The sequence below is a fragment of the Enoplosus armatus genome, chromosome 19 (genome assembly GCF_043641665.1).
Source record: "Enoplosus armatus isolate fEnoArm2 chromosome 19, fEnoArm2.hap1, whole genome shotgun sequence".
NCBI classification, from domain to species: domain Eukaryota; kingdom Metazoa; phylum Chordata; class Actinopteri; order Centrarchiformes; family Enoplosidae; genus Enoplosus; species Enoplosus armatus.
Genome location: NC_092198.1, coordinates 270,422 through 296,012, shown reverse-complemented (window position 1 = coordinate 296,012; position 25,591 = coordinate 270,422). Strand labels below are relative to the sequence as shown.

At 42.9% G+C, this 25,591-nt stretch overlaps 3 protein-coding genes across 3 annotated transcripts; 1 reads left to right on the top strand and 2 right to left on the bottom strand.

The window, feature by feature from the left end:
* Positions 1-734: 734 nt before the first annotated feature.
* LOC139302505 (neuroglobin-like) lies at positions 735-4,442 on the bottom strand. Its single transcript, XM_070926211.1, has 5 exons — positions 4,264-4,442; positions 2,869-2,976; positions 2,319-2,439; positions 1,736-1,816; positions 735-809 (listed from the first exon to the last, which is right to left on the bottom strand). Exons 1-5 carry the CDS (start codon positions 4,440-4,442, stop codon positions 735-737), a joined length of 564 nt encoding a protein of 187 aa, XP_070782312.1.
* A 1,124-nt stretch (positions 4,443-5,566) lies between these two features.
* Positions 5,567-9,681, bottom strand: LOC139301826 (protein LBH-like). The gene is made up of 4 exons (XM_070925280.1): positions 9,624-9,681; positions 6,126-6,212; positions 5,854-6,013; positions 5,567-5,703 (listed from the first exon to the last, which is right to left on the bottom strand). Exons 2-4 carry the CDS (start codon positions 6,165-6,167, stop codon positions 5,645-5,647), a joined length of 261 nt encoding a protein of 86 aa, XP_070781381.1. The 5' UTR covers positions 6,168-6,212; positions 9,624-9,681; the 3' UTR covers positions 5,567-5,644.
* On the top strand, positions 8,493-21,709 carry tnfaip2a (tumor necrosis factor, alpha-induced protein 2a). Its single transcript, XM_070926277.1, has 14 exons — positions 8,493-8,503; positions 11,669-11,745; positions 13,307-13,417; positions 14,777-15,219; positions 15,463-15,674; positions 15,879-15,993; positions 16,769-16,891; positions 17,294-17,388; positions 17,470-17,562; positions 17,937-18,063; positions 19,471-19,596; positions 19,684-19,833; positions 19,923-20,047; positions 21,520-21,709. The coding sequence occupies exons 1-14, from the start codon at positions 8,493-8,495 to the stop codon at positions 21,707-21,709; spliced, it is 1,998 nt and encodes a 665-aa protein (XP_070782378.1).
* The last annotated feature ends 3,882 nt before the right edge of the window (positions 21,710-25,591 follow it).

Genomic DNA, 25,591 nt, shown 5'->3' with positions numbered 1-25,591 from the left:
AGAAGAGACACTTCTTTTTAACCAAAGCAGTTTTCTACAGCGAGGCGAGACGTTTGACTATTTTAACCAAAGAATACCAAACGTCTGCTTCAGACTGCAGTCGTTTTCTCTTTATTGTTCTTCTTGTTATTGTTTGTCACAGTTCACTGATGATAGTTAGATGATAGCCTCAAAATGCTCAGAAGACATACAAATCAAAAATGCATGAAAAAACTAAAATATCTTTAAAACTCAAAAAGTCAAATGACTAAAAGTTGTAGAGAATACAGAGAAATATTCAGAACATAAATGATAACCAAGTTGGCTTCTTTTAAATTAAACTAAGAATTACTGAAAAATCATGGATGAATATGAAACCTTTTCGTCTTAGTCTAAGTTTTTAATATCACAAGTCCACCAACGAGTCCACCAATAAGTCTCCACATACTGACATCAGTCTATTTTTGTCCTAATGTTACGAGCGACCAGCAGCTCAGCCAAACTCAGACCAGCATCTCCTGCAGGGACTGATGGACCGGCAGGTGGTCAGAAAAGTGGTCAGACCGGTGGACAGGCCGGAGACCTGTGGACAGACTGGTGGACAGGCTGGTGGTCAGACCGGTGGACAGGCCGGAGACCTGTGGACAGACTGGTGGACAGGCTGGTGGACAGACCAGTGGACAGGCCGTTGGTCAGACCGGGTGGACAGACCAGGGGACAGACTGGTTGGCAGACTGGTGCTGTAGAGACGTCTCTCAGGTGTTCCTGTGGTTTCTCTGCTCCTGCTGGAAGCCTCTCTTCATGGTGCAGGTGATATACAGGAACAAGGTCTGCAACAAAGTGAAGGACAACATGGGGCACAGTCTCCAGACCAAAGGTTTTCTCAGGTTTATCAAACATCCGTGATGTTAAGAAATACAAGTTAACAATAACTCAGCTGTTGTCTTATTTCAATATCTGTTTTTAAACAGTGACAGCAGCAGTGTCCAATCCTGTGGTGTGTAGCTTTTGGGAGGTGGGGCTTAACTGTATCTTAGGCTGTCTTCAGACGTCAGAAACTTTCAGCAACTTGAATTGGTTGTGAAGATCTCCAGGACGGACCTGAAACTTGTCTGAAACATGTTCAAAAAGGCTCAGTGATTCACTAAAACAGCTGCTCAGTGTAGTTTTTATCATAGTGCATTTGCTGGGGACTATGTTCAGCAGTGGACAAATTCACACGTTTTCTAAATTATAAAAAAAATATTTGAGAGCCATCCTTCAATGAGAGGCCTGTCCTCAGTCTTATATAACAGTTTTATCTTAATTATAATTTTTTGGATGAATGATAACAGGAAGGTTTATGTTGATGAGTTTAAGGAGAAGTTGTGTTATTTGAGGAAACACCTCGAGTCTGTTACTGCTGCACAGTGTTACAGGTTTTGATGTAATGATGAGTAGATCCAGCAGGGGGGCGGTGTGAGCAGGTGTGTGTGAATCATGGAGGTAAATCAGGTACATTAATTTCAAATCCTGTTCACGTCGTTCCTGAATCACCCAATTAGACCACAAAAGAAGCCACTGAGGGTCATTTTATATAAAGTATGAAGTGGTGTGTTGATTCATCAGCCTGTATGTTTGACCACAGTGCAGGACCCCCCTTAGCTCTCTAACAGTCCAGGACCCCTCCTTACCTCTCTAACAGTCCACGACCCCCCCCCCCCCCCCCACCCCCCAACAACCAATAAACAACTGGTTGCCGGGCAGATCTGTTTACCTTCCAGGCCTCCTCCAACTCTGAACTCCAACGCTCCTTCAGGATTGGCTGGACGGCTCGGATAAACTCCGCCCCCACAAGCTGGAGACAGAGACACATTTCACTTCAGCTCTGAAAGAAAATCCAAAATGAAATAAACGAGACAAAAAGTCACAGAAAAAAAGAAGAAGAGAACAAACAAACTTTTGGAGGAAACAGGTGATAAAGCAAGAAGCTACGACAAGCTAACATGGCTAACCAGGCAGTTTAGTGTTTAACACCACCTGAAGGAGAACTACTCAGCAAACTTCAAACAGAGCATAAAGGACTCAAACATCTGACTGAACAGCAGAAGAAACATGATATGAAGACCACCACAGGGACCATGTTCAACAGGACTTCAGAACCATTAAAGCACTGAGAGTGTGTTTGACAAACACACAGCAGCAGCCAGGACGTCATTGGACAGAATCCAGAGAGCACTCCTGTCCTGTGACAGGGTGGTTTCACCTGCCAATCACCAAATCAGTCAGCTTCCTGGGCGGAGTCTACATGCTGCAGTTTCGTGTTGAGCTAAAAGCAGCAGTGTTTGTTACAGACTGACTTTGTAGTATTTTGGTGGGGCGTTGTAGTGGTAGTGCTTCCTGCCCAGATCTAGGATCAGCTGGTCCAGACGCTCGTCCTGGTCGATCCTGGTGACCGTCTTCTCGATGAAGGACATGATCCTGTAGAGAGACCAGAGGACAAACTGGAACCACAAACTGGAGTGGGACAGCAGAGGGCGCTGCTGCAAGTCTGTCTCTCTAGATATATACATACTGTATATCCATGTACATATGTACATGTATCTATATGTATATATCCTCCTAAGACCTGGCATCCACATGCGTGGACATCACATTTTGGGTTATACCATAATACTTGATTGCTTGATTGCTTATATGGAAATTCAAAATTGTCCCCGTATGCGGAACCACATCATGTCAACAGATGATGCTTAGTTTTTATACTTATCAGGTCCCAATAAGCCCAAATAGCAAAGAGAAATTAAGATAGAGCTTGGGTCTTAGGAGGTTAAATGTTAATATGTGTGTGTGTGTGTGTGTACATGTGTGTGTGTGTACGTGTGTACGTGTGTGTGTGTGTTTTATCACCTGAGTCCGTGGGCTCTCAGCTCTCTGCTGGTCCTCAGAGTCTCCAGATTGCCGATGTCTCTGAACATGAAGAAAACGTCTTTACACTCCGGGTGAGTCTCAAACAGCCTCAAAGAAAAAGAAGACGAAGAGGAAGAAGAGGAGGAGGAGTTAACCTTCACTGTGTTTTGGTTTCAGGTGACTTTGATGTGAATGTCGGCCTCATTAGTTCTTCTTCACGCTGAGTTTGTTTCTGTCTGTAAACTCATCAACATCCTACAGAGCAGCTTTAAAGAGGCCACGCCCCCAACCCTCATTACCCAGAATCCCACTGGGCACAAAGAGAAATCAATAGAGACGTAAAGGCCACTGAACTGTAGCAGCTCCACACTCATCCTCTCCGTGTAAATCTGCTGGTTAAACTGGTTAAACTGGGATTCAAGGAGGCAGTGAAATAAACACTTAATATCTGTCTGATAAAATAAGAGAAAAACACTGATCACAGGTCAGCAATGACATCATACCGCAGGCAATATAACATCTGAGATCAACAAACAAACACACCTGTTTAAGTCTTAATGTCTCTTTAATGGAACTCTTATTGTGAAGGTCTTTGCAGTAAAAGCGGCTCAGTGATCATAACAGGACTCTTATTGTGAAAGTCTATAACACCCAGTTATACATTTAATAATGAAATAATAATATATAATAATATAGATTGATCATTTAGCTGATTGTTGATCATTAATAATCCATTAATAAGTCCCTCTTTGACTTTGACTTTTTTGTTCATTAACTCCTCTAATTTGATTATTAACAACTTATTAACATTTAAAAGACTTGATGGACTGTTGTAAACCTCGTAATGTTTATTAAAATGAAACTTTATAAATGCAGACTCAACAGCTTATTAGTCAGTTATTAATGGTCCTTAATAAACCTGATGAATTATTGCAGTAAAAAAATAGTTACTGTTCTGCTGGAGGAGGGTGTGTTCACGACCTGGCAACCCGACAGTTGTTCTTATTAAGGGATTAAAACTGATCAGTAAATAATGTACTAACTATTAATGAAGTCCGTGATGTAATTTTAACTGTGACATACGATGTGAAAATGTTTGATTATTTATTGGACATTTAGAATAAAGTCGTATCATTAATATTAAGATTTGAGATATTTGAATTAGTTATTGTAAAAGTCATTCACAGTATGTGTACTTTTTGTCTAATCATTTATCATGTTTCTAATATTACTGTTTGTAAAGTATTCCTGTGATATTAAATACACAGTAAACATAGTTTCATATGATAAAATACGAGTCTTACCTAAAAATATTAGGACTATGAATATATCATTAAGTGACGTGTGATGGGAAGAATCAGTATTTTATTTTGAAGTTAATAATAATCGACTCACTTGACGAACATGATGACTCCCACCCTGCTGATGTCCTTCTGGATCTCCCTCCAGCTCTGTCTGATCACCTGCCGGCTCTCCGTGCTCAGACTCACCTGGACCGCACCATCTTCATCCTCCTCCTCATCATCATCCGGTGGCCCGAAGCCTGGAGCCTCCGCCGAGAGAAAGCAGCCCATTATGGCCTCAAACACACCGCAACTACCGCTTCAATGCCCGCAGAGACTCATCTCCTGCGGGTCTGTCGGAGCTCCGAGCCGCTTTAAACCCACCACACGCGCGCGCACACACACGCGCGCACACACAGATAATATTAAGTTCATCTGATCGATATGTATTTATATTTCTTCATTACATTTTTAGGAACACAAACAATAGAACAAAATAAAAACATGAAACATTTACAGCCGCCTGTGTTTTGCTAAATGTTATTAGGCAGCTATTAATATTTTATAATTATACTATTATTTCTATTTTCCTGATGGATTCCTTGTGTTTAAAAATATAACAAATACAAATTTTTGAATACTGGAAGTTCAAAATAAACGAAGAAAAGAAAATGGCTGGTGTGCTGCCCCCTGTTGGCCGTGCTCATGTATATCTCACATATCTTAAATGGTGAGTGTCATGTCGAAAGAATACCCAGCATGCATTAGTTTAAACCTGACCATCACACCAGGACTGTGATTAGCGTGTTAAGTGTTTCCTGTCCTCTGCTTCTCCTGGTGGGACCTGTTGGTCTCTGTAATAACATGACAAAGACTCAGTCTAGACCTGCCCTCTTTGTAAAGTGTCATGAGTCATGAGCAGTTTGTTTCCATTGTGACTTCCTGTCAGTAACAAACATTTTGTCTTGTGTCGACTTTTAGCTTTAAGCTAGCTGAGAGAAAGCTAACAACAGGATAAAAACAGGATATTAGAGTGTTGATATACAAACCTCAAAAAGACTGAAAAAGTTTTTTGTTGTTTTTATTGACAACAAATGTTCAGGGTCTTTAAGAGAAACAACCAATAGAAGTATTTTCCATCAGCTTCATTCTGATCAATAATCATTCATACAAACATATTTATTGGAAACAGCTGGTCAATCAGACGAGTCTGTCGCTCGCTGAAGATTCACTTTCATCACATTTCACTTTTTCATATCCTCCTGCTGATCGTCGTCCCAGAATCCTCTGGGGCCGGTCAACCCTTTTAAAATTTATTTTCACATCTTTTCTCCTTATTTATTTGACTGACAGACTCTCAGTCTGTCCAGATCTGACTCTGCCCCCCTGGCCTGGAGGTGGGGCTACAGGTGAGTTGGCCCCGCCCCTCCCTTCTTCACAGAGACCCTCACACTGATTGGTTGAGAATAAAGAAGCCACGGCAGTCAGAGGTTTTAAACTCCGCCCATCACCCTCTCCTGTGGCTCCGCCTCCTCCACAGGTACACCTGAACCTGGGAAAAAAACACCTGATGATGTCACTACAGCTCAGGTACCCACACTGATTGATTATTGATTGTTACTGATCAATAAAACTGACAATAGGTTGTAATAAAGCAGAATGTTCCACCTCAGCTAAACATCATTTAATCTGATGACCTCACCTGTCATCTGGGCATGGCCCTCTCTGACATCACTGCTGACATCATCAGGAGGCCAGCGGAGCTCTCCGCTCTCCACCTCTCCTCCGTCTGTGGGCTCCACCACAATGGACGGGACACGCCTGGAATGTTTTGCTAAACACTCCACAGAGTCTGGAAACACCTGGAAAGGAGGAATGGACCAATCAGAGCGCTTGTTGCTGACTTCAGATGGACTCACCTGGGACAGGGACAGTCTAACACACAGTTAGTGTGTGTGTGTGTTTGAGTCTCACCTCTCCAGTAGCTCCGCCCACTGTTGTGTCACAGGTGTTCATCACCTCTGTTGTCTCAGCCAATCAGAACGTAGAGACAGCAGGAAGCTGAGAGAAATATCAAAATGAAATACAAAATAAAACCACAAAAATAAAAAAGACAAAGAGACAGAGAGAGAGACAGACAGGCAGAGAGACAGGGCTGCAGAGAGACAGGAGCATGTGTTTGTTCACCTGTCGGTCAGCAATATATATATATAATCACATCATAAATCTGATATAAATACCAAAGACAAAAATGGTCGGATTTCCCGAAACTCAAACCAGAAGAAAATGTGTCTTGAATTTCTTTTTAAAAATACCAGCTGAGTTTTCTGGGTCCATGAAAACATTATGATATTAAAATATATAATATCTGCATAATGAAAAACTTCTGAAAGATGAAATAAAACTTATATATATAGATATTTATAGATATATGAAGCTGCAGGTTATTTTAGGGTTTTATAAAGAAGTCAAGGCTTTTAAATAATTTCACAGGAAGTGCAGCGTGATGAGCAGGGCGGTCATGTGATCTCTTTTTTGTATTAGTAAATCTAAAAGACTTGTTAGGAAGCCCAGAACAAAGAGAGCTGCAGTAATCAAAGTGGAATAAAAACATGTATCAGTGAGTTCAAAATGTTCAAATGTTCCTGAGATGAAAAAGTGATGCTTTCATGACTCAGAGCTTCACTGTGTCTTTAACATGCAGTAGCTGTTGTTGTTGTCATGAGAGACGGTTTAAATCTGAGCAGCAGGTGGAGATGCCCTGACTGTCAGTCCAGAAACACTGGATCTTACATTTCTCATAATGAACCTGGATTGAGTCTATCATTAAAGTCTCCCTGCCTGGTAAACAGACACACCTCAGTTTATAACACAGACTATGTTAGACGTTTGTAGTCTGATGACATCACTGTGACCTTGTCAGGTGACATCATCTGAACAACTGTTTTCACTGGCTGAGGAGGACTAACCTATCCATCCAGTAAGCCCTACCACCTCTGACCTCTGACCTCTGTCACTACAGTGTGGACTCAGACCAAACCAGGAGTAAAGGCAGCATGAGGTCACTTCCTGTTTCATAAAGCTGCGGTGATCCGGTTTGATCCGGCCGGCTCCTCAGACTCAGTCTGCAGTCAAATCCATGGAAATGAGCTCAGTCTGCCCAAAGTGCATGCTGGGATACATGACATAACCCAAACAACCTGCCAGTCTCTCTTACCACCTGGAGTTAAACCCTTGGTGCTGACTGTCAGGCACAAGGGACTCATCATCTAACTATCAATGAAGGAATCTGTATGTATGTTTGTCCTTCGATTAGCTCAACAACGGCTCATCTGATCGACTCCACACTTGGCGGATGTATCGAGGCTGAGGCAGTTTCAACAGTTTCAAGTGTCTGAGTTTCTTAGGAGGGTTTCTTTACAGGGTTTTTTGACAGAGTTCCAGGTTATCTTAAGAAGGTTTCAGATGTTCTTTACAGGGTTTCAGAGTTCTTGACAGACTTTCAGAGTTTACTAAGAAGGCTTCAATAAAATCAAACGGGGTTCTAGCAAGTGTCCCCTGGTTCTTGACTGGGTTACGAAGAAGAGTTCAAGAGTTCTTCCAGGGTTTTCTCAAATGTGATCCGGGGTTCTGAAGAGGGTCTTAAAGGGTCCTTAAGAAGTTTTCAGGGTTCAAGACACAGTTTCAGCACTCCAGAAAAGGTGCCTGGGGTTCTTCACAGAGGGGTTCAAGTGTCTTAAAGAACTTCAGGGGTTCTTAGAAAGGCTTAAAGGGGTTCTAAAGATTACTTGGTCATTCTTGGTCAAAGTTTCAGGGCTTCCTAAAAAAGGGTTCAGGGGTTGTTCTTGGGGGACTTCAAAGGTCGTTAGGAGGTTTTCAGAGGTTACTCACAGAGTTTTCAGCAGTCCTTGAGAAGGCTGGCTTCTTTCAGGATTCCATGGTTTCCCTAAGAAGGTTTCAGGGGTTTTCTATAGGGTTGCTAAGAAAGGTTCAGAGGTTCTTTATTAGGTTCCAGGGGAACTTGACATAGTTTCAGGGTTCCCTTAAAAGGGTTTAAAGGTTCTTGAGATGGTTTCAGGAATCCTTAAGACATTTTCAGAGGTTCCTCACAAAGTTTCAGTTGCCCTTGGTTAAGTTTTTTCAAGGTTCCAGATTTCCGAAAAAAGAGTCCAGGTTCAGTTCTTCACAGGGTTCTTGAGGGGGCTTTAAGGGTTTCCTTAGGAAGTTTTACATGACTTAAGAGTTCCAGGAAATGTTTTATGGGTTCTTTTAAAAATTAGAGTTTTCACCAGACATCACAGTCAGATTGAGGGTGATTCATTTGGGATGAGAAATAAGAAAATGTCAGACAGGTGAGATCAGATCAGATACAATCGGTAAGACAAACCATTGGAAACTCCTGGATTATTAAACATGATCAATGAGTTGTTTTTTCCACTGGAGGAACAAACCCTGAACACATCACAGCTGACAGACAGACACACAGACAGCCTTGTCACCCTGACAACTGACATGTTATTGGATTAATTTAGGAACTTCTTTACTTCCTGTTTCCAACCACAAACGTCTGCTTCACTTCACACACAGAAACATTTCAATCATGAAAATCTTTTCATAAACTAAATTTGAATCAGATTGGATGAGTCTAAACTAATGAACAGGACTACTTTTATATTTATTGTTTATGTAACAGCCACAACAACTATATATGAGAGGAGAGAGGGAATGACAGTATACACACACTGTACTGTACTACACTGCACTGCACTACACTGCAATAGAAACACACTGTACTAAACTACACTGTACTAAACACACTGTATTACACTGCACTGGAAACACACTGTACTACACATACTGTATTACACACACTGTACTGTACTACACTGCACTAGAAATACACTGTACTAAACTATACTGTACTACACACACTGTATTACACTGCACTGGAAACGCACTGTACTACACATACTGTACTACACAAACTGTACTACATTGCACTGTACTACACGCACTGGAAACACATACTGTACTACACTACACTGTACTACACACACTGTACTACATTGCACTGTACTACACACACTGGAAACACATACTGTACTACACTACACTGTACTACACACACTGGAAACACATACTGTACTACACTACACTGTACTATACACACTGTACTACACTACACTGTACTACACACACTAGAAACACTAACTGTACTACACTGCACTGTACTACACGCAATGGAAACACATACTGTACTACACACAAAAGAAACACACTGTACTACACTACACTGTACTACACACACTAGAAACACTCACTGTACTACACTGCACTGTACTACACGCACTGGAAACACACACTGCACTACACTACACTGTACTACACTGCACTGTACTACACACCAGAACCAGCTTGAACTCATCATTAAAACAGCATTCAGAAACAACAACATAGAAGAAGAAGAGTCACCTGATGATGATGATGATGATGATGATGAAGTAAACAACAATGTGAAGCTTGTTGTTGGTCAGACAGACGACTCTGCTGCTGCTGCTCAGTTCCTCTCAATTCAAATACAGGTGTCTCTTTCCTGCATGTGTGTGTGTGTGTGTGTGTGTGTGTGTGGGTGTGTGGACATGCATTACTCATGTTGTGGGGACATAAATCTGTTTACACAGTCACATTGTGGGGACTCACTTTCCTTGTTAGATTTTAGGGTGAAGACTTGGTTTAATGTTACAGTCAGTCTCCAGGAAATGAATGTAAGTCAATGTAATGTCCTCTGAAGTGATGGAAACACGACTGTGTGTTTGGTTTTGCATGTCGTCCTGATTTGACTCTGGTGTGATTTGGTTTCAGGGTCTCATCAGTGAAATGTTTTTTTGAAGGATTCAATGCATTTATTTTCATATGCAATAAAACACCATCAGTCACCAATAAAACACCATCATTTCCTCACAGTGAACTGAACTGATAAACTGAAGCTGTACTGAACATTATACACGTGTACTTGTACATGTGAAATAGTTTTCAGGCCGTGAGGCAGCAGTAAACACTGACCTACTGAACGCTCTCAGTGTATATCTTATAATGACATATAAATAATAATGTGTTGGTGAATCTTCAGCTGAATCTTTACGGAGCCTCACAGGTGAGACAGGTGAGCTGATGTTGTGCAGACAGACACTTTACTCTGCCCCCTCACCACCTGAGCTGTGACCTCTGACCCGATCAGCCTCCTCCATCTATTATTGATCACAGCTGCATTGATTATTAACAGCTGATGATCGATCGAGTTACAGACGAGAGGACGTCAGTACACAGTGACATCACACACACACACACACACACACACACACACACACACACACACACACACACACACACACACACACCAACCAGGTGGCTTCAGGTCACAGAAGGTTCAAGTTATAAAATGTCACTTTAATTTATTCTGAATTTATTCTGTTAAAGTTTCAGGAGGAGGAGTAGAGGAGCAGAGGAGGGGGAGATGAGAGGAAGATAGGAGAGAAGGAGAAGAGGAGGAGGAGAAGAGGAGGAGGAGGAGGAGAGGAGGAGAGAAGCAGAGGAGGGAGAGGAGAGGAGGAGAAGAGGATCGGGAGAGGAGGGGGAGGGGGAGGAGAAGAGAAGGAGAGAAGCAGAGGAGGGGGAGAGGAGGGGTAGAGAAAAGGAAGAGAGGGACAGAGGAGGAGAGGAGCAGAGGAGGGGTAGAGAAAAGGAAGAGAGGGACAGAGGAGGAGAGGAGCAGAGGAGGGGTAGAGAAAAGGAAGAGAGGGACAGAGGAGGAGAGGAGCAGAGGAGGGGTAGAGAAAAGGAAGAGAGGGACAGAGGAGGAGAGGAGCAGAGGAGAGGGAGTGAAGGGGTAGAGGAAAGGAAGAGAGGGATAGAGGAGAAGAGGAGCAGAGGAGGGGTAGAGGAAAGGAAGAGAGGGATAGAGGAGGAGAGGAGCAGAGGAGGGGTAGAGGAAAGGAAGAGAGGGACAGAGGAGGAGAGGAGCAGAGGAGGGGTAGAGGAAAGGAAGAGAGGGACAGAGGAGGAGAGGAGGAGAGGAGGGGTAGAGGAAAGGAAGAGAGGGACAGAGGAGGAGAGGAGCAGAGGAGCAGAGGAGGGGGAGAGGAGGGGGAGAGGAAAGAAAGAGAGGAACAGAGGAGGAGAGGAGCAGAGGAGGGGTAGAGGAAAGGAAGAGGGGGACAGAGGAGGAGAGGAGCAGAGGAGGGGTAGAGAAAAGGAAGAGAGGGACAGAGGAGGAGAGGAGCAGAGGAGAGGGAGTGAAGGGGTAGAGGAAAGGAAGAGGGGGACAGAGGAGGAGAGGAGCAGAGGAGAGGGAGTGAAGGGGTAGAGGAAAGGAAGAGAGGGACAGAGGAGGGGGAGAAAGTGAAAGTGAAACCAGACGAGGGTCTGAGGAGATCCTCTGCGACAGTACAGGCCGGTTTAAGACGTCAGCTGTTCTCTGAGGCAGCAGATTCTGGACCCTGTTGTTAAACCCTCTGCAGGTCTTGGTTGAAGTGGATCCTGGTCCTGATGATGTGGGTTTCCTTTCTGTCCAGCAGGAGTCAGCAGAACAGCAGAGGTGAGGTCATCGAATTTCTCTGAAGCTGGATTTATAAAATGTGATGAAGATAAAGATGAAGATGATTGTGATGGTGATGGTGATGACGGTGATGGTAACGATAATGAGGATGATGGTGATGGTGATGGTGATGATGATGTGATGTGATGTGATGTGATGGTGATGATGATGAGGATGGTGATGGTGGTGGTGATAGTGATGATGATGATGGTGATGGTGATAATGATGGTGATGATAATGATGGTGATCATGGTGATGGTGATGATGGTGATGATAAATTGAGTCAGAGAATGTTAAATATGTACACTGCCAGTGAAGAAGCAGCTGAGTGCACTGGTCCTCTGCACCGGCAGCTGTTGCCCTCCAGGTGGAGCTGCAGTTCAACAACACTTCTTATAGTTGATGTGTTCTCTTCACTGTGTTTATATGTTTGTTGTTGTTGTTGTTGTTGTTTGTCCTGTGTTGCTTTTGACAACATGTGTCACAACATGGACAATAAACTAACATGTCACATGTTTAATGATCAGCTCAGAATGTTTTTAATGAGACGAATAAAATAAACGATGTAAAAACAAAAAGATCAAAAAATATCTGATGAGGCTTCACAAATATATTTACAATCAATACAAAACATTGAATAAATAAGGATTTAAAAAGACAGGCAGACAGACAGGCAGGCAGACAGGCAGGTGGCTCCATCTGATCATATGTCTAACCCCGCCCCTCCTCCGGGCTGCCCCGTCAGAGAATCAAATAACGGAGAGATGAAAGGTAGGAAGTAGCTGGATGTTGTTGTAACTCACAATATTCTCTTTAATTAAGTGTTAAGTGTTTTATTTTCAAGGATGTTTTGTTTCCGCTCAGAACGCCGAAGAAGAAACCTCTAGTAATCTGATAATCACCGGATGTGATCTGTGTCTTTATTGATCCATTTGAAGCGTCAAATACGTCAAACGTTCAGATTCATGAGGTTAATATTCTTGCTCAGTCTGATCAGATATCAGTGATTCTTAATTATGTTACAGTCTGATATCAACGAGTCTTAATAATGTTACGGTCTGATATAAATGATTGTTAATAATGTTACAGTCTGATATTAATGATTCTTAATAATGTTACAGTCTGATATCAATGAGTCTTAATAATGTTACAGTCTGATGTTAATGATTCTTAATAATGTTACAGTCTGATATTAATGATTCTTAATTATGTTTGGTGTATAAAGTAAAGACAGTTCATATATTCATGTCTGTTTTTCATCATCTTATGTTAAACTTAGACCAAACTTCATTCAAAAACGTAAACATTTAAAATCCTTGAAGTGAGTTATTCCACGTTTCAACTCAATCGAAATCCAAACAGTTTAAAAATATTTCAGTTTATAAAATTAATGTTTGTTCTCTTATGTGATTTATAAAAACATGTATAATGTCTTTGTCTCTCAGACATCGATGCCCTCAAACATTTCTTTCTTTCTTTTATTAAGTTGTAACAGAGATGATCCATTTTTGTATTGAAGAACATGAACATGTTGTCCATAAAGTTGCTGTTAAATGTTCAGCAGGAGGCGTTGAAGAGAACCGAGATGGAGTGAGGAGAAGACTCCCCAAATTAAAGAACCCTGCAAAAATCTGGAAGAACCGCAGACAGCAGAACCACGCCCACACTGCAGGTCAGAACCAACAGAACATCAACTAGAACCAACGGAACCTCATTAGATCACAACTAACAGAACCTAATGTCAGAATCAAGAGAACATCAGGTCAGAACCAATTGAATCTCAGCTACAACCAATAGACCTTCAGGTAGAACACAGAAACCCCTGTAGATCAGAATCCACATCAGTTAGAACACCAGGTAGACCACCCTGTAGATCAGAACTAGCAGAACCTTATTTAGAAGTAACATGAGCTCAAGAGTTCCCTCACAGTGCTGAGTGCTCAGTAAACTTCCAGACGTCTCAGTTCTGTTTAGAGCACCAAGGCTGCCCTCGTTGAGGTCTTGAATGAAATAAACTGAAACGCAGACAGTGGAACAGTTTCAGTCGTAGTATTATTAGATCTCAGCGCTGCATTCGGCGGCCTGGCCCCACAACATGTTACTGGACTGGAAAACTGGGTTGGACTTTCAGGCTCAGAGTTAAACCGGTTTTAATTCTCTTTGACGGACAGGGACTATTTCATGTCACTATACTGAGCATACAGAGCTTCCCCAAGACTCTGTTCTCAGGCCTCTTCTGTTTAACATCTACATGCTGCCACCAGCTCTGATGATGTCATGTCACCATCATTATGAGGAAGACCAGTTCAGAGATCTTGGTGTAGTCCTGGACTCAGACCTGAATTTTAAGTCCAACTCAGTCGTCTGTCACCTGAAGACTAAATCAAGAGTTAAAGTACTTTCTGTCTCAGCAGGGTTTACTGTGTCTTCAGTCGGCTTGGCTACTGTAATGCTGTCTTTACAGGTCTCAGATCAGATGGCTTCTGCTGATCCAGACCACGTCAGTCCAGTTCTCAAATCTCTACACTGGCTTCCTCTTTGTCAAATTATTGATTTTAAAATACTCCAGTTGGTTCATGAAGAACTGAATGGTTTATCTCTGATCTGCTGCTCTGTTATGAAGACCTCTCAAGTCTGGATCAGGTCTGATCAGGTCTGCTTACTGACCCCAGAGTCCAAACTAAACCTGGAGAGCATCATTTTGCTTTTATGCTACGCATATCTGAAACAAACTCCCGTAAAATTGCAGATCTGCTGCGATTCTCAGTAGTTTTCAATCAGGACTTCAAACTTTTCTGTTTGAATTTTAGTTCAGATTTATTTATATCTTGATTGTCCTCGTCGTCTCTTTTTATGTTCTTTTTATTCTGCCTTGTGTTTCTTTTATATTTTGTCTTGTGTAAAACATTTTATGTGGCCTTGTTGGAGCTGCACGGACTGGACTTTGGTGTCGGAGGTTCTGCACCAAACTGTTGTCAGAGGTGTTGACCCTCCAGGTGGGTTAAACCTGCTCTGCTTATGTTTCTTGCAGAGGATGAGTTGGACTGTGAGGAGGCTCTGCAGCCGGTGGACGGAGAGGAGCCGTTGGAGGAGGTCAGCAGGAGGCTGATCATCAGAGAGGAGCAGCTGTTCACTCAGGACTCCCCCAGTGAGGAGGAGGAGGACCAGCTGCAGAGTGACTTCGAGGCTCTCAGACTGCAGATATTGATGGCTATCCACAACACTTTCACCTCCTCCTTCTCCTCGGGGCAGCTGGAGGTCCTTAGGAGTGCTGTGGCCTCCATCCAGCAGCAGGAGCTGCAGGATCGGCGCTGGACAGGCTGTCTGGAAGACCGAGTCCCGGTGTGGCGTCCTCTGAAGTGGCTTAGCACTCACAACAGTCTGCTGCAGGACATGGTGGAGTCCAGACTGATGAAGATGGCAGAGGACGACTCGAGTGGGACTGATGGACTGTCCTCACCTCTGAAGAGGGAGGTGAGTCATCAATCATCAACACAGTCTTCTGTCTCTACAATCATTCATCATACTCCACCTTTAACCTCTAAAAACAGCGACTCTACTTCCTGTCTTGTCTCTGAAGACAGTGATTAGACATCCTGTCTGTAAAATCAAGTCATGAATCCACCTCTGGAATCTCTCAGATCTGGACTCACAGATCTAACACCACGGAGCTTTGTAGTAGTAGTTCAGTGCGTTGTTACTCATGTAACTGTGCAGGTGTGTCGTATGGGGAGGCGTGTGAAGGAGGACCTGCTGACGGTGGTGAGGACAGTGAAGGAATGTTACCCTCCACAGATGGACATCCTGAACATGTACGCTGGACTCTACCATCAGAGTTTCTCTGCTCGATTGACTGAACTCGCTGCTTCTGGACCGGAAACGGATGACTGCAGCTACCTGCTATTCTGGATCAACCAGTACTACCCACAGTGAGTCCCTACAGACCCACTTCAGTCTGCCTGACTGAACTTCAAGAGCCTTTGGTTTCTTAGTTTCAGTTGTATTTTATCAGTAAATCCTGTTTTCTGTCTTTATATATGTTATCTGAATTACAATCTTAGATATTTCTTGGGAACAATATATATAACTATATATATATAGTCTCAGGTGTTTGTCTGTGTTTCCTCCTGAAGTGAAATATTAAAACATGAAGATCTGGAGGGGAAGATTAAGACGGCCTGTCTGGGTTCTCTGCTGCTGCGGGAGGATCTGAACCGACTGGAGGACCAGTACCTGACCCACAAAGAGGTAAAAACCGGCAGACAGATGGGAACTGGTGTCCACTGGTCCCAGTCTGAAGAGTTCAGTTCCTTTAATGTTCTCTGAGGTTTTTTTGGTTTGTTTTACTTTCTCTCTCAAATGATTGTTTTACATTCTCAGAATGTTTCTGGAAGCTCAGTTTATGGTTCAGATCAGGATCTGGATCCGGATCTTTATCAAAATATCTGATGTTCTGTAAATCTGATGTTATGGTCATGTTCCTGGAATATTTGTGGACCGTTATCTGTATGTTAAAGATATCTTTTAAAGAAGGCTAAATGTTTTGAAGAAGATGTCAGTAAATTAACTGCTGTTGAAATATTTGGAACAGATGAAAAAGTTGAAGTGGAACTGAAAGTTTGAAATGGGTTGTGTGGTTGATAAATGGGGCTGAAGTGGAATCGTGAAAGAAAAGAAATCCAGTTGAAGTGTATAAACTGTTTTGTGACTCAGAAGAGTTCTTTTGTTCAAGGTCAGGCAGATGAACTCTCAGTTAAAGAATAAGAAATGAAAGCAGTGAAACTGTAAGTTGATGCATTTAACCACTGAAAACAGTAATTTGAAGAGATGAAAGTAGTTGAAGTGTCAGAAGAGGAACTCTATAAACCAGCAGTCTAATATATTCCAAGTCTGAGTCAAAGTAAATGATCGTGCTGATATTAACCAGTTAAATACTTTCTACATTATTGTAAATTATATATTTCTTGTTCATAATAATATTTAGATTCAGTTAAATGCTGTAAAACGTTTTTCTGTCCTTCAGGACAAAGTGAAGTTGTGGCTGAACACAGCTCTGAAGAAAGAAGAGGAGAGTTGGCTGACCGGCAGGAAACCTGAACTCATCGACCAATACTGCTTCAGTCCACTGGCTATAGATGTTATACAGGTGAGACAGTACAGGTGTGACACAGCCTGTACAGGTGAGACAGTCAGTACAGATGAGACTCAGTCAGTACAGGTGAGACAGTACAGGTGAGACACAGCCAGTACAGGTGAGACAGTCAGACTCCGTCAGTACAGGTGAGAGACAGTACAAGTGAGACACAGCCAATACAGATGAGACAGTACAGGTGAGACAGTATAGGTGAGACACAGCCAGTACAGGTGAGACAGTCAGACTCAGTCAGTACAGGTGAGACACAGCCAGTACAGGTGAGACAGTATGCATGAAAACCTATGGAACACCTGTAATCCAGGTAGTGGTTTAAACAGGTGTATAGCAGGTTTACGTGGCTTTGGAACCTTTATGTTCAGGATGATGTGTATGTGGTGATATTTGTGTTTACAGGTGATAGACAGCTCCCTGACTGAGTTCAGCTGTGTGATCAGAGACCAGAGGAAAGCTCAGAGGATCACAGCTCACCTGGAGAACTTCCTCACCAGGTAGACCACGCCCACTGAACACATGAATATTAAGGCGTGCTTATGCAGATGTTCGTACATTGAGAATACTGTGTGTTTCAGCTATAAGAAGTGTGTGGAGGAGTTTGTGAAGGGAAACCACAGTAACGTCCGCTCAGTGATCAAAGCTCACCTGGTCTGTGAGCAGCAGTTCAGGTACGATTAGCTGCTGAATATCAAAGACCCTTCTCACACCTGCAGTTACACATCAGTGTTTTTAGTTAGTTCTAAAGATCTCAGAGTTATGGGTTTAAAGATCTCAGTTCATAATCAGCAGACGAGTCAGTTTATGAGTTAGTTTGCTGACGACTGGAAACACAACAAAGTTCATCTCATGCAGACAGATGATCCGTCTGAAAGCCACTTTAAACATTTATGGTGCAAGTCAAAACCCACAGTCTAATTTTGATATCAGAAGTTATTCAAATGCATTTATTGACATTATTTTTTATCAGTCCTGAAAGTGAAGGTTGACTGGACACTGTGTTTTCCTGCTCTGCTGCTGATTGGTTCTCTGTGATTGTCCTCAGGGATTACATCACAGGTCAAACAGAAAGCCTGTTGGAGCAGCAGAGACATCGCTGTCTGGACACTCTGTCTGCCCTGAGGGATTGTGGGTACATGTGTTTCACATGTCCCATTTACATCCAGCTGAAGGTACAAATACTGTGTGTACTGACGATAATGCTGTAACTCCCCTCAGGATGAACTGTAATAACTCCGGTGATCCTCTGACTCTTCATCTAGCGCCATCATCAGGTCAACATGTTCATGTGTCCAATACTTTGGTTTATGACCAAATACCTGCAGAACTGATGACGTTCATCAGCCTCAGCTGGATTCTGTGTTTACTGATAATTAGCTAATGTTAGCATGCTAACACGCTAAACTAACATGGTGATAATTATTCCTGCTGAACATCAGCATGTTTCATCCAGACACACAATGATCATCCAACAGTGAGTCAATAAAATTTTATGACTCATTATAACTAAATTATAACTCATATATGGACATAAACTCCATAGCAGTAGTTCAGGAGTAGGACCACACCTCAAACACCCACCAAATCTCACTGATTGTCTCCACGATGGGCCTCTTGTCCCTCAGCCCATCTGACGAGGACCTTTTGAAATCAGGATCTGGTCAGTCGTATCTACTCCTCATGACTCTGATCACTCTCCTTCATCCAGCAGCTACAATCTTACAACTACATTCTGCTGAAGGAAGACCAACCCCCCTACAGGAGAATCACATAAAAGCAAATCTGAACTGGATGAAGCAGCAGCAGGGAGTCAGTATTGTGAACGCACAAGAGGAGTATTGTAGAAAAACACCAGGGGGGCAGCAGGATTCTGGATCAGCTGCAGAGGTCAAGGATGAGGGAATCGCAGTGGTCGAGGTGGGATGACGAGTGCCTGGATAAGCAGGGGCTGAAGTCATCCTTCCTACCCCCAGTCAACCTGCCCCGTCCAGAGTGATGGGCAGCCATGAGGACATCGTTGTCATCATGCCAGCGTGGTCCAAAGAGCTTACTCTGCAGGCGTAGAGACATCCTCTGCTTGCAGACTAGAGTTAGATCATTCCTTGACCACCATCATTGATCTGGTCCTTCCGCTTTGGCAGAACAGGTTTTTACCAGAATCACATTCAGTGGTCCCTGAAGCTGCAGCTCATCAACAGTTCAACCAGAACACCTTCAGGGGACGTTCAGCTTCATGTCCGGAGCACCATCCCATCCTGCCTCTGCATGTACGAGTCTGAGCCAACGAAACTGGTCACAAACAAAGCCGACCCTCCACCGTACCCCCTCCTATCCGACGCTCCTGAACCCACAGGTTCCTCTTCAGCCAGGATGCCCGTTCGTCAGGGCAGTGGACAGGAAGGCAGACCCTCAGGGGGGCCTGAGCAACATACCTCAGACCATGTTTGCTCCCTCTGCTGTGGTGGTCATCTCCACTCCGCCTACCATCACCGTCGATCCTTGATGACGTTCATCCATTGATCAATGATCACATTTCATGAGCAATAAACAAAAACAATAATTGATGGTTGTGTGTTCAGGTGTGTCTCAGTCCGCTATGGACATCTGTCTGGTTGGACGGGTCACTTCCTGTCGTCGACTCTCTGCTGGACTTTCTGACCCAACAATTGACCGACCTGACTGACCTGAAACCAGCCTGCAGACAGGTGAGACTGACGATTTACCTGTTTACCTGTCTGTATACCACCTGTTTATCTGACTGACTACCTGTCTGTCTCTCTGCCTGTCTGCAGTCCCTGCTGTGTGTCCTCCATCAGGACGTGGTTCTTCAGTATGTGAAGAGGATGATGAAGACCAGGATGAAGAGCAGAGAGCAGCAAGTGGGCGGAGCTCAGCGGATGATTGAGGATGCGCGAAAGATCAACGACTTCTTCAAGGAGGGGGTGAGACACCTGCACTCAGGATCAGGGCTGCTGTAGTTCAGGTTTCAGTTTCAGCCAGTCTGTGTTTTGTCTCTTTTTGGTGTCCTCAGGGCTGCAGTGAGTCTCTGTGGCTCGGGGAGATGCTCTGCAGCCTGGCTGAGATCCTCCGTCTGCAGGATCCTGGAAGTGTTCAGCTGGAGATGGTCAGCGTGGCCAGAACGTTCCCCGACCTCAGGTACTGGTGGGGGGGGGTGTATGTCAGAGGAATTCATCATCTGACGATCTGATGAATGACATCAATATCTGACCAAAATCAATATGTATGTTAACACTCACACGTTAGTACAAGGACACAAATATAAACGTACAGGTAGGAACAAAAAACAAAATGATACCCACATAAAACATATCTGTTCTGGGAAGAACTTCAACATATTCTTATTTCACACAATTTAAATGTGTTTCATGCCACTAAAGAACCTTTGAAGTGAACTGAGTTTAACTGACAGTAGAAGAAGAAGCAGCAAATTCATTTACTTTTTATTTCTTTTCTTTTTCCACCTTTTGTCTGTTTCAAAGTTTCATGTTTAACTCGTAGTGAAAGTTAAACAGCGAATCACAGCTGATGAATCACAGTTCATTCATCAATCTCACCCACAAAAAGAGCCCTCTCATTGGACGCCAGCTGATGATGTCACCTCTGTTTAATATTCACACCACAGCAGCTAAAGGAAAAACATCCGACTGAAAAAAGCCAAACACATTCAGAGTGAGACTCTGAAAGTCTGACTGCATGTAGCCTGTGAAGCAAAACCCGGGGGAAACATTGCCCGGGACATGTATTACTCTGAGCCAATCCTCTAATAAATAATGCATCGCCTTCAGTTTGGTCTTCATCAGAGCAGAAAACCAGTTCAGTGTTCAACTATATTATATAATATATTATAATATAATATCAGCATCATGTTGTTACTGCTGAAGACTGAAGTGAAACATTTGTTCTTTATTTGGTCTTTATACACATCACATCTTAAAATCTGGTTCTCTTCTAGTATTCTCATGGTGCATGTTAAGAAAATGTTCTCTTTAGATAATAAAAGTTGAAAGATTTTTAAATAAAGTTTAAAAACACTGAAGAGGTTTTTTGTTTGACAGATAAGATAGTTTTTAACTTTATTTGTATTCAGTTTGGTGGCCACGCATTGGTCTTCACCTTCAGACAGGAAGTCAGGGGAACATAGAGGACTTTGGGCTCTGTGGGGTTAAATCTGTCAACGTGTGTTCTCATATTTAAACCCTGAAGCTGTGACCTGGATCAGCTGTGTGAGAAACTCCTGGTTGCCATGGGAGACGACAGGTGCAGCTGGGTGGGGTTCAGGTGTCGCCTGTGAAGCAAACGGAAAAATACTGAGAGGAGTCATGTTGACAAAAGCTGTCTGTCGTCCAATAGGTCACATGTCACACATCCTCTGTTTTTAAAAACTCACCTGTTTATACCTCAGCGGCTGCAATAACCAATCACAGAGGGGAACCAACTCTCATTTTGTTTTATATATTCTGATCTTTTCTGGTCCTTATTCAAATAAACATGTTTGATCATTTGATATGTTCCTTCACATGATGATCTTTGTACTCACCTGTCCACCAGGTGTGTCAGATATTTAATATTAGTTTCACTAATCACTCCTCTGTGTCGTCTCTCCTCAGTGATGCTCATGTGTCGGCGCTGCTCTCTCTGAAAACCGGGCTATCAGCTGCTGACATTCGCTCCATCAGGCGGAGCGTGGAGGAGAACCGCCTCCTCAATGTCTCCACCAATCAGAGCCCTCCATTCTTTTCCAAGGTCAAAGTCAAATGGATCAATAATAAGATCGTTCAGATGAGGCTGAAGACCTGAATTGTTTTAGTATGTTAGCAAGTTAGCATGTTAGTGTACTGAATCCATAACACCATCAGTCAGTATTTTATGTGCATTACCAGTGTTGCTGCTTTGTACTAAAAATGGACATTTTATTTTGAAAGTCATTGCCTATGGAAAGTGCAAAGGGTCCTTTTTGAAAGAAATGATTATAATAACTGCTGGTTAACAAGTTACACCACAGAGATTTCATATGAAGCTACTTTCATATCAAGCTAGCAGTCACCGCTAACATGCTGAGCTCAACAAATCAGTCTACAACTAATTACTCACAAAGATCGAAGCCCTCTTTAATGTCAAAAATAAACATATTGAAGTCTTTTAATGGAGCTTATTACCACAGGGATCTGTTGTAAATGACTCCTTTATTGTTTTCTGTGTTGTTTTATCTGTAACTGTTTGTGCTGCAGTCTGCAGGTTAAAGCAGGACACATCTGATGAAAAAATAAATTGATCAGACGTTTCCTGCCAGCTGTGTAACATAAACATAAACATAACAGTTATTGTGTCTGACGCAGAGCTCCGCCTGAAGCCTCTGTACTTAAAGGATAACTTACATGGAAACATAAATAAAGTTCACTTTAACTTCTGCTGGTGCTGTTGATGGACTCTGCTAATGTAAATAAACTGCAGGTGAAGGTGAGACAAGTCTTAAACCTGTCTCACTGTGGACTGGAGTGAAACAGACACGAAGTGGGATGCCGCTCTGGTCTCTGCTATACTGATGGTCCGTGGGTTTCCCCACAGTGACATCATGATGACGTCATGATGTAGTGGTCATCCCCCATTTGTAAAAGGGTTTAATAAAGCCTGTATTTCAGACTCATGTGGTCTGAGTCATGTGACCTCCTGCAGTATTATCAGCTGACACATTAACAGGAAATAATGAGTGAAAACATGAAACTCAGTCGAGACTACATTATTACACCAGTACTCAGTACTCGTTACTACATTATAACACGAGTACTCAGTAGTCATGACTACATTATTACACCAGTACTCAGCAGTCATTACTACATTATTATATGAGTACTCAGCAGTCATTACATTATTACATGAGTACTCAGTACTCTTTACTACATTATTACACGAGTACTCAGTACTCAGCAGTCATTACTACATTATTACATTAGAACTCAGTACTCTTTACTACATTATTACATATGTACTCAGTACTCAGCAGGCATTACTACATTATTACACGAGTACTCAGTACTCGTTACTACATCATTACATGAGTACTCAGCAGTCATTACTACATTATTACATTAGAACTCAGTACTCGTTACTACATTATTACACAAGTACTCAGTACTCAGCAGTCATTACTACATTATTACATGAGTACTCAGTACTCGTTACTACATTATTACACGAGTACTCAGTACTCTTTACTACATTTTTACATGCTTGTTTTCTGTCAGATTATATGTTATATATACGATGCCGTCAACTTGGCCCTACACTTCATCCTCCAGCACCTGGACTCCGCAGGATCCTACGCCAGGATCCTGTTTGTGGACTTCAGCTCTGCCTTCAACACGATCGTCCCGGCTCTTCTTCAGGACAAGCTCTCCCAGGTGAACGTGCCTGATCCCACCTGCAGGTGGATCACAGATTTCCTGTCTGACAGGAAGCAGCACGTGAAGCTGGGAAAACACGTCTCAGATTCACGGACGATCAGCACCGGCTCCCCTCAAGGCTGCGTTCTTTCCCCTTTACTCTTCTCCCTGTACACCAACAGCTGCACCTCCAGTCACCAGTCCGTCAAGCTCCTGAAGTTCGCGGACGACACCAACCTCATCGGACTCATCTCTGGAGAGGATGAGTCTGCCTGCAGGTGGGAGATTGGCCATCTGGTGACCTGGTGCAACAACAACAACCTGGAGCTTAACGCTTCACAGACAGTGGAGATGGTTGTAGACTTCAGGAAGAGCGCAGCCCCACCCGCCCCCATCACCCTGTGTGACTCTCCAGTGGACACTGTGGAGTCCTTCCATTTCCTGGGCTCCATCATCAGCCAGGACCTCCGGTGGGAGCTGAACATCAGCTCCCTCATCAAGAAAGCCCAACAGAGGATGTACTTCCTGAGGCAGCTGAGGAAGTTTAACCTGCCACAAACAATGCTGGTTCACTTCTACACTGCCATCATAGAGTCCATCCTCATGTCCTCCATCAATGTCTGGTACGCTGCTGCCTCCACCAAGGACAGACGCAGACTGCAGCGAATCATCCGCTCTGCAGAGAGGGTGATTGGCTGCAACCTCCCATCTCTTCAGGACCTGTACTCCTCCAGGACCCTGAGGAGAGCAGGGAAGATCGCTGCCGACCCCTTCCACTTTGGACACCATCTGTTCGACCCTCTGGCAGGAGGCTGCGGTCCATCAGGACCAAAACCTCCCGCCACAAAAAGAGTTTCTTCCCCTCTGCAGTCAACCTGACGAACTTACATTAAAAGGTTCCGATTCCGATTTCGATTCTGATTCTGATTATATGTTAAAAAAAAATGTAGCACCATCAGACCACGGCAAATTCCTTGTAATGTATGTTACTTGGCAATAAATAGTTTCTGATTCTGATTCTGATTATTACATGAGTACTCAGCAGCCATTACTACATTACCTGAGTTCTCTTTATAAACGATGTGAATGAGTTTCCTACTGACTCTCAGAGTTTAAACGTGATCACTTGACTTCAGTCTGTTTCCTCCTCACAGCAGATTCCTGAACACACATCAAACTCTTTCCATCTGTGTGAGTGTTTCAGATGGATCAATACATCTGATCAGTCTGCAATCCACCAAATTAACACCAAATTGCCTTCCCAATGACTCCTGGAACATTTTCAAGGACATGAGTCAATCCAACACTTTAAACAGGGGTTCAGGGCTGTTGATGTGGAAAATGTGGATCTCTTTGTTAACCCCCCACCCCTGATGCCCCCTGCAGGTAATGTGACCTCACATCTCTGAGAGGAAAAGTCATATCACATTTGCTCACATATTCCTGGAACCCCTGATATCCTGGTATCTGCTCAGCGATTTGGGCTAAATATAAACTGTAGTATGGTTGTGATTTTTCAGGTAAAAGATTGCAGATGTTAAAAATATGTACCTGGGTAAGTCAATCCAGGTGTGTCTGTTACACTCTGCTGCCCCCTGCTGGTCAAACACTGCACCTGCTAACTGACACACGGGAAATAATGATTTCTATTTTAGGAAGAAAAGAAAAAAGAAAAAAGCAAATCAAACTAACCCTAACCCACTTTTTCATAATTCGTGTTTTTTTTGTGTTAAAAGAACTATTTCAATAGACACAGTATATGGCCAAAAATATGTGGACAATTTAATGTGCCACCTCATTGACTGAGTACCTCTCAGGAATAAAACGCCAGTTTTCTAATGAAAGTTCTGCATAGTTTTACTGTTGGATTTATTTTTTATCGATACAAGACACAGCCTAAATATCCAAAAACGTATTATACACACGTCTTTCTTCGAAACACACATTCAAACATTTACCTATTAAACAATGCACATAATCAACACACCAAAAGTCTGTGTACAGCTTAGATATGTGACAGTTTACCATGTTAACCATTTAATAGTGACACTACATTAATATGCCGCTTCATCAGCCTCCACTCTTCAGCAATCTGCTCCCTTTCAGACGCGGTTAATCAAAAAGGATTCTTTGATCTTATAATAATCCAACAGACTTGATTTAATTTTAGTGCGTTTTATATATGTAGTGATATTGTATTGTATCGTCTCGTCTTTCTGTCCAGTCACCCTAGCAACAACAAACGCTGCCGCGGCCTGACTGTCCAATCACTTCCCGCGCTATCCCTGACGTCACATCC

Coding starts and splice junctions, on each gene's coding strand:
- LOC139302505 (XM_070926211.1), bottom strand. CDS start 4,442: ATGGGCTGCTTTCTCTCGGCGGAGGCTCCAGGCTTCGGGCCACCGGAT. Junction 1,817..2,318: donor CCCCACCAAAATACTACAAA/GTCAGTCTGTAA, acceptor CTCTGTCTCCAG/CTTGTGGGGGCGGAGTTTAT. Junction 810..1,735: donor AGTTGGAGGAGGCCTGGAAG/GTAAACAGATCT, acceptor ACTTTGTTGCAG/ACCTTGTTCCTGTATATCAC.
- LOC139301826 (XM_070925280.1), bottom strand. CDS start 6,167: ATGAACACCTGTGACACAACAGTGGGCGGAGCTACTGGAGAG. Junction 6,014..6,125: donor TGGGCGGAGCTACTGGAGAG/GTGAGACTCAAA, acceptor CCTCCTTTCCAG/GTGTTTCCAGACTCTGTGGA. Junction 5,704..5,853: donor GGGCCATGCCCAGATGACAG/GTGAGGTCATCA, acceptor TTTTTTTCCCAG/GTTCAGGTGTACCTGTGGAG.
- tnfaip2a (XM_070926277.1), top strand. Junction 18,064..19,470: donor CCATTTACATCCAGCTGAAG/GTACAAATACTG, acceptor TTGTGTGTTCAG/GTGTGTCTCAGTCCGCTATG. Junction 19,597..19,683: donor TGAAACCAGCCTGCAGACAG/GTGAGACTGACG, acceptor GCCTGTCTGCAG/TCCCTGCTGTGTGTCCTCCA.